At 38.0% G+C, this 9,096-nt stretch overlaps 1 protein-coding gene across 2 annotated transcripts in view; it reads left to right on the forward strand.

Annotated features, from left to right (window-relative positions):
- tcf25 (TCF25 ribosome quality control complex subunit) overlaps positions 1-4,178 on the forward strand; it is a 30,223-nt gene extending 26,045 nt beyond the window's left edge. For both annotated transcript variants that reach the window (XM_080186872.1, XM_080186873.1), the window contains exon 18: positions 509-4,178. In XM_080186872.1, the coding sequence (XP_080042998.1) occupies positions 509-679 (171 nt within the window). In that variant the 3' untranslated portion in view covers positions 680-4,178. The remainder of the gene's footprint in view (positions 1-508) is intronic.
- Positions 4,179-9,096: the final 4,918 nt, after the last annotated feature.

A 9,096-nucleotide genomic window follows, 5' to 3' on the forward strand; every position in this document is an offset into this window, starting at 1 on the left:
AAATTCTGACCTCGTTGTTCTTAACAATTAAATAAAAGAGAAAAAGATTGTTTGTCTGTAGAATGTTCATTGTTCTTTACATTTTTACATTGCTCTTTTCCTAGTGTCACTACAATATTTGTATACAGCTTTGATACCAGGGATTAAAAAGGCAGCAACTTCTTCAGCATAGCTGTGAAAATCTATTTGTAAAAGGGAAAACTATTACATTTTCAGTGTGCACCCAGCTATTCACATATCAAATAAATTTGTTGGCACTATAGAACTAGACTATAAGGCTTTAAAGTTTTGAATCTTTTATTATTGTGAAGCTTTATCAATATCACATCCAAGCAGCAGGTTTTCAATAAGATTATTATAAATACGTAAATTTATTTTATGATGTATTGAAGTTGCATTATACCTCCTAACTTTACCAACTGGATAATTTAATAATTTATTTCAAACTTTCCCTCCACCACCCCACCCAAAATATTCATCCTGACATCTGGCATAACATGTTTTTCAGGAGGACAGGAGACCCAATATGGAAGGTGAGGGTGCAGAGGTCCAACATGAATTGAATCAGGGAGTAAACCGACTCATGGCTGCAATGAGGGACATGTTGGCAAACATCCGCTTCCAGGAGCCACCACAGGAGGAGTATCAAGATGGTGATGGAGATGGAGAATGGGACTAAAATTTCATGCCTAAAGCTTCAGTGAACTTTATCTTATGCCTGTAATAATAGAGCATTCTATGACTGCTTACAAAGCTGCACCACACTGATATGGAAACATTTATTAAAAGATGCAACCGTAGTCTACTTAGTTCCATGGATTATTATTGACAGTAAGTGCTAATTAAAGTGAAAGAAAGCACTTTAGCAAATAATTAGAATTAACTCAAAAGAAAAAATAATATTGTAAGTTCCAGCTTCCCATTTGGCAAAATTTGATATTTGATTTATAAATCTTAGTAAGATAACCATTTTGAGTATGCTTTCAACATAAAGGGGAATCAGCACTATCCAAAAACTTTAAATTACAAGCACAGCTGCCATTTTGTATTTATTGTGGTCTTAACGTCAGCATCTAATTAAATAAAATAAAATTAACATTGTCTGGAATTTACCAACAGCTCTATAATGAAAGATGCAATTACTAGGAATGCACAGTTCAGTTGCATGACAGCAATATGCCTACTTTGCACTGTTAAGTTCCTAGTTTTGATTTGCAGAAAGGTTATCTGTTGAGCTGCTTAGCTATATATTTGAAGACCATGGTTTCCTTTTATCAAAGTTGGTGCTACAGCTTCATTTAGAATCAAGCTCAGTTGCTTTTGCATAAATCTGTAGAATGGTAAAATGGACAAATTTTACTGAGAATGGAGAATCATAGAGAAGTTGGCAGTCAAGTTTGTAACTTGAGGGTGATAATGCTTTGAATCTAAAAACCTAAATCCATTGATAGAAGAGCAATAAAAATGTAAAAAAGAATCAATTTTGAGGTAATTCTGATTGCAGTCAAGCAACAGTAAACATTTATGATTATAAAAGCAAAATAGTGCAGATGCTGGAAATCTGAAATAGAGGAAAATACTCAGGCTTGTAACAATTGTAATTAAGGACTCTCCAGTCACTATTTAAAGGCTACTCCCTACCACTGACAATTTTTAAAAATTAATTTACGGGATATTGGAATTGCTGGGTCGGCCAGCATTTATTTCCCATCGCTAGTTGCCTTTGAGAAGCTGGTGGTGATCTGCCTTCTTGAACTGCCACAGTCTCTGATGTGTAGGTGTACTGACAGTGCCAGAGAGTTCCAGGATTTTGATCTGGTGACAGTGAAGGAATGATGATATTTTCTCAAAGCAGGATGCTAAGTGACTTGGAGGGAAACCTTCAGGTATCTGCTGCCCTTGTCCTTCTAGACGGTAGAGTTCATTGATTTGGAACTTGCTGCCTCAGTAATCTTGGTGATTTTTTGCAGGGCATCTTGCAGATAGTACACACTGCTTCTATCTAAGTGGCTATAGATTGAGAGAGGGGAATGTGCAATGAGACCTGTGTGTTCTTTGTACACCAGTCACTGAGAGTAAGCATGCAGATACTGTAGGCAGTGAAAAAAGGTCAAATGGTATATTGGCCTTTAAAGCAGGAGGATTCAAGTACAAGAGCAGAGATATCATGGTGCAGTTATGCAGGGCCTTGGTGAGACCATACCTAGAATAAATATTGTGTAGTTTTGGTCGTCTTATCTGAGCAAGGATATTCTTGCTATGGAGGGAGTGCAGCAAAGGTTTACCAGACTGTTTCCTAGAATAGTGGGACTGATGTATGAACAGAGATTGACTTAGTTAGGATTATATTTTCTGGAGTATAGAAGGATGAGGGGGATCTCAGAAACCTATAAATTTCTAATGGGACTGGACAGGATAGATGGAGGAAGGATGTTCCAGATAGCAGGGAAATCCAGAACCAGGGATCACTGTCAGAGGATACAGGGTGGACCATTCAAGACTGAGATAAGGAGAAATTTCTTCATGCAGTAAGTAGTGAGCCTGTGGAATGCTCTCCTACAGAAAACATTTGAGACCAAAACATTGCAAGTTTTCAAGAAGGAGTTAGTTATAGATCTTGAGGCTAGAGGGATCAATGGATATGGGGGGAAATGCAGGAATGTGTTACTGAGATGGATGATCAGCCATGGCTATAATGAAGTGGAGCAGGCTTGATGGGCCTACTCCTATTTTCTATGTTTCTATCCTGGATAGTGTCAAGCTTCATCAGTGTTGTTGGAGCTGCACTGATCCACGCAAGTGGAGAGTACTCCATCACACTCCTGACTTGTACCTTGTCAATGGTGGACAGGCTTTGGAGTCAGGATGTGAGTTACTCACTGCAGGATTCCCAGCCTCTGACCTGCTCTTGTAGCCACATTATATGATATTTAACTTTATATAATTAAAACCATTATTTATACTTACAACTAGGAATTCATAAATTAACAAGCATGCAAGATAAATTTTTGAAAATAACTTTGAGGCCTGAAAAGTAAAATCGACTTGAAATGTTCTCTTGTTCCTCATTCCATGTACTGCCTGACCTGCTGAATATTTCCAATATTTTCTGTTTTTATTTTAATGGAAATTTACTGTTGCTAAGTTTTACTGATAATGTGGACACTAATATATTTTATCTTCATATTTTTATTTCTGAAGTTGATTTAGAATCATGATTTTTTTCTCATTTTTCTATTTTCTTCTCTTAAAATGACCTTTTTAATTCCTTGGAATCTATGGGTTGTTTTCACAAATTGATTAATAATGAAATATTGTCTGAAATCTTGGCTCAGTCGTAAATATAAATAACTATATTCTTCAAGTTGTTTAATAGTACAGAACTTGAGTTTTGCTGAAAACAACTTTGACATGTCTGCTTTTACAGCGGTACTGTATTCTTAATGATCTTATCAGTGGAAGGAGAGACCTTTAGGTAGTGATTGAGGATTCTGTATTAAGTTCACCTATACTTTCTGGCAAAGGCCTTGTGGCACAGTGGATCCCTACCTCTGAACCAGAAGCTCTGGATTCAAGTCCCACTTCAGGACTTACATGGTTAAGCAGGTTGATTATCAGCCTGTAAATCCTCTCCAGATGCTTGACAGCAGGCGCTAAGAGCAGGAAAGTTTCCTGGTCAGCCGCACTGCAGAAGACGACAGCAAACCACTGAAATATGTGCCAAGCATAATCACAGATCAATCCAGTGGAGGTCCGTGGCCTTTTTAGGGTATAGTACCCCAAGATCAAGGAGTAATTCTTGGCAGGAAAAGACCAAGGTGGCTTAAATTGTGCTCTGACCAAAGAAATACAAATCAGCAACAGTAATTAAATGGATTTTTAAATAATCATTGCAATTAGTTTTTCATCCTTTTCTCCTTAATGAAATTTCACTTTTTATGTGGTGGTCACAGCTTGGCAGAAGTTCAGACCTTTTTGGGTGCAATGACTCTTAATTTTGCACAATGAAATCTGTCATTTGAACCCATGTAAAAATGAGTATTCAGATTTTTGTCACGCTTTTCAGTTTCAGGATAAACTCATAGGAACAAAACATTGGTATATGCAAAGCAGACCATTGCATAACATGTTTACATTGATCCTAATGTGATTGAATGCTAGTAAATTATTCCAAATTATGTCTGGTTTATTGCAGAATATCTTTTTCTGTGCATGCCGTGTACTGGAATGTGTTTTCCCCAATTCACAAAGTTAGAAATGATATTGGAAGAAAAGATTTTAAAATCACAAAATGAGCATTAAAATTACTGTTATTCAAAGAAATATTGTTTAGAGAATAAGGAACCTTAAAATCTGCATCCTGAATGATGCCTGGCTAAGGATCTTTAAGGAGATGGGACAAATGAGCTTAGTGAAAAAGAAGGAGGCATACATAAATTTCAGGAAATGGAAAACACTCTTGAGGAATATCAAGATAGCAGGGAAGAGCTTAAACAGGGAGTTAGAAAGGGGCCATGAAGTGCCTTTGGCAGGCAGGATTAAGGAGAATGCCACCAAGGCTTTTTATGCATATGGAAGGAGGAAGAAGGTAGCTAAAGAAAGGGTAGGTCCACTCAAGGATGGTGGAAGGAACTTGTGTGGAGCCAGATGAAATGAGGGAGGTCCTTAACAAGTACTCTGCACCAGTATTCACAAAGAAGGAGGATGTGGTGGGTGGTGAGTGTAGAAAAGAGGATGTTGACTTTCCGTGACATGTTGAGATAAAAAGGAAGGTGGTGCTGGAGGTTTTGAAAAACATTTAAGGTGGACAATACCCCAGGGAAAGATAGGGTCTATCCCAGAATACTGAGAGCTGACGGAAGAAATTGCTGAGGCCTTGGGTCAAAATCTTTGTATCCTCTTTATCCATGGGCAAGGTGCCAGAGGATTGGAGAGTAGATAAAATTGTTCATCTGTTCAAGAAGGGTAAAAGAGAGAATCTGGGAAATTGAAGGTCTGTGAGCCTTATATTAGTGGCAGGGAAAATATTGGAGAACATTTTTAGGGACTCGCACCTGGAATAGAATTAGCTTATTAGTGATGGGCACTGTGGTTTTGTGAAGGGGAGGTCGTGTCTCACAAATTTGATTGAGTTTTTTGAGGAAGTGACAAGAAATATTGATCAGAGCAGGGCATTGGATATTGTATGAATGGACTTTGATAAAGCCTTCGCCTAGGGTACCTCATGGCAGGCTGATACAGATTTGGTGGGCCAAAGAACCTGTTCCCGTGCTGTGCTGTTCTTTGTTCTAAGTGCTATACAAACCCCTTGGCTGCATCTTTGAGTTTGGTGAAATCTGAGGCTATTTGCTTTGACCGCCAAAAATATTAACAATGTTCCAATCTTTAATAGTACACTTGTGGATAACTATTGGCATTTTAGGTTGACGTCAGCAATGATTAAGGCATTTAAGAGAAAATTATTAAGCATATATTACTTGGCTACTTAGAGAAGCTCATAGCAGACACCCAACATTATTCTGATACTGAAGATCGTGTAGTTTTTTTTTAAGAAATCATGAGGATAAGAGATGAGGGAAACCCAGTAGACAATGTCCACAAAGACCCCCAGGAAGCTTTTAATAAGTTACAGCCTAAGAGGCTTTTCTGCAAGATACAGTATTCTGGAATTTGTGGTAATCTGCACCCAGATTGAGAATTGGTTGAATGCCTACAGGCAAGGTTTGGATCTCCCAGTCACCAGTGGTATTCTGCAGGGATTGGTACTAGAACATTTGTTGTTTGTTAAATTTATAGATGATCTTTATGTAAGTGTTAGGTGGAATTACCTGCAAATCTGCAAGTTTGACCAAGGCGTGAAAGGTGGGATTGGGGCCTGTGATTGAGAAATGATGTTTAACTTAGAAAACAGCATTGTTGTGCATGTCCACTGGTAAGATGATGAATTTACATACACCACTGAGGGAAAATAATTAAAGGCAGTGGTCTTTCACCACTAGACCTAGACATTGTAGTGCATCAATCTCTAATAGTTAATGACCAATACCTCAAAGCCATAGCTATGTAAAATAAGGTGTAGGTAGAAGACAATGTAAGACAAAACGTATCTGTTGGTCTTTGATATTGATAAAATATCGTATCCCAGTTTTAATTTCCTCGTGATGGCTAATATTGAGACTTTAGAATGAGTGCAGAGGATAGCCACAAATTAATTCCCAGTTTAATTGGATAACCAAGGTGTTTTAGCCTCAAAAGATTTGGGTTCCTGTACCTTAGAGAATTGGTGATTTGTTCAAAGTTTGTTAACACATTGAAGGGATGAAACTACAGAGACAAATTGTTTGAACTGAATAGGTTAGATATTAGGAGTTTCTTATTTTTTTTTACAGAATAGTGACCTGTGGAGCAAGTTGCAGGGTCATGTGAACACTGATTTGTTGAATTGTTGATTGAAGATCACTATACAAAAGTAGGTACTTTGTAATGTTACCCAGGCTTGGGGCAATCTTTTAGACTAGTTTTGACTTCCTAATGGAGATTAGAGAGGAATTTTCAAGATCTTTGCCTCTATAATTGGCTTGGGTTTTTATTGCTTTTGCCCCTCCTAGGAGATTACTTTGTGGGGAGTGCATTTGTATGGAACAGGCTGATGGGCCATGGGTCTTTTATAATCTTTTCATGTCAGAGCTTAAATCCCTGCAAAAACAAGTCAACTTATTCACCAAATATAAAAGTCAACTTGTACACCAAAGTGAACCAGTGCTGTGTGTGGTTGCCATCTTTGTCATCTACCATACAGGATCTGCTCTGTGTGGGCATGCTTTAAAATCCCATGTGTTGTTGCAACCCATATTGCTGCCTTAATCCCTAGTAAATAAACATATATTTCTGGGGTGAAATAGCAGCTGATTTTAATGTGAGTATAGCATGAAAAAGGGATTTACTTTTGCAGAAACATGACTTTTGGAACTGAAAAAAATTAGACTGTCTTTTACGCCAGGTAAACTTGTGGACAACAGTAGACTAAATCAAACACAACCCTCGTTCCCCATCCTTTTTATCTTAAAGTTCAGTCAAGTTTGTCACATGACTTTCCCCTCTCAAAGCCATATTGATTAATCTGCTTCTCTAAGTGACTTATGCTGTCATTTTTTCCCAATAATTTACCCACCACTATTAAACCCATTCCTTCACACAATTAGCTTCTTAGTCTCTAATTTATCATAATCTTATCCCCTGTGTTTACAAAATACCTTCTGAGTTTTCCTTGATTTCACTTGTTAATATTTTTTCATGCCCTTTCTTTGCTTTCTAAATTTCCATTTATGTTCTGAACTTGTTATGGTACAAATAGTTCTTTGATAATAAAAGGGCCATGAGCTGTGAACCTTTTAAAAGTGGAATTTAAGTAAGGATGTTATGGATGAAGCCAAGTAACACCATATTGGAGTTTAACATCTGCGTTTTTAAGTGTGGGTATAAAAACATCTATAATGTAACGAAGCACAGTAGATGTTGGGTGCTCAGTAAGGGGTGAATTAAAAACCGTGAATGTTCGTATGTTCATGCTGTGTGTGTGAGATTACAACTTTCCAGTTACAGGAAACTGGTTATTATACCATTTATAAAGCTGAATTTAATGATTCTTGAGCAATCTGGGGAAAAAATTTGACCATTCAGTCCTTTGTGAAATGCCTCTGTAGAGTGGTCTGCAACTCACTGCAACCTTTCCTGCACTCAGGGAATTTTGGAATATTATAACCAATCAATTTACTATCTCTGCTGCCACTCCCTTTTAATACACTAGGCTGTAGGCCATCAGGCCTGGGAACTTGTCTGCCTTCAATCCCAATTGTTTGTTGAGTACTATTTCCCTCTTGATGATGATTGTTCTAAGTTCCTCCCTTTCTATTACCTCTGCATTACCTGGTACTAGTGTCCTCCATCGTGAAAACTGAGGCAAATTATTAATTTTGTGTATCTGCTATTTCTGTGTTCCTCACTATTAACTTACTGTCTCATTCTGCAAAGGACTGACATTCACTTTAGTTATTCTTCTCTTTTATTTACTTATAAAAGCTTTTGCTATCCTGTTTTACATTTTGTGCTACTTTTCTTACCTAATTTATCTTTTGTTCTTAACCCTTTGACGTTCTTTAAATGTTTCCCAATCTTCCAGCCTGCCACTGGTCTTTGCAATATGGTATGCCTTAGTTTTTGTTTTTATGTTGTCTTTAACTTCCTTAGCCATGCATTTTTCCCCCTCCTACAATCTTTCTCCCTCTCTGGAATATATTTTGGTTGGGAGGAATTGAATATCTCCTTAAACAACTCTGCTGCTCATGAAGTATCTGACCTTTTAACCTTCCTGCCCAGTCCACTCGGGCCAGGTCTGTCCTCATGCCTCTCTAATTACCTTTGTTTAACTCAAGTGTGTGAGTGTGCATCCCCAGTTTCTTACCCTCAAACTAAATTTTGAATTCTCTGATACAATGATCACTTCCTTAGCAGATCCTTAACTGAGGGTACTAATTAATTGCATGATACTAATTGCATGATACCAAATCCAGAATAGTCTGCTCCCTAGTTGGTTCTACAATATATTGCTCCAAGAAACAATTTTGAATACATTCACTGAATTCTCCCTTGAAGCTACCCTTGCCAATTTGATTAATCCAGTCTATCTGCATATTAAAATCACTCATGATTATTGCCGTAACTTTCCTGGTTTATATGGTGCCCCACCGCAGAACTATTGTTTGGGTACCTATAGATTACTCCTACCAGGGACTTCATTCTTTGCTATTTATTTCTACCCAGACAGATTCCACCTCTTGATCACAGATGCTTATATCATTTCTCACTACTGCACTGATCCTTTCCTTCATTCGCAAAGCTTTGCGGAGAAGGTTGATTGTTCAGACAGGGTGCTAGTTTGGTTGAACACGTTAACCATGCAACCAGTGCTGGGTTCCAACATTCAGGGAAGTGTGTGCGGTGGGCTGGGCCCTAGTGACCAAGAGCCAGTGCTGTAGTCACTAATCCTGCAGCTGGTGACCAGGAGCCAGTGTGCAGCGGTTTTTGATTTATTATCGG

The sequence above is a fragment of the Carcharhinus amblyrhynchos genome, chromosome 4 (genome assembly GCF_965287045.1).
Source record: "Carcharhinus amblyrhynchos chromosome 4, sCarAmb.v2.hapA, whole genome shotgun sequence".
Classification (NCBI taxonomy): Eukaryota; Metazoa; Chordata; class Chondrichthyes; order Carcharhiniformes; family Carcharhinidae; genus Carcharhinus; species Carcharhinus amblyrhynchos.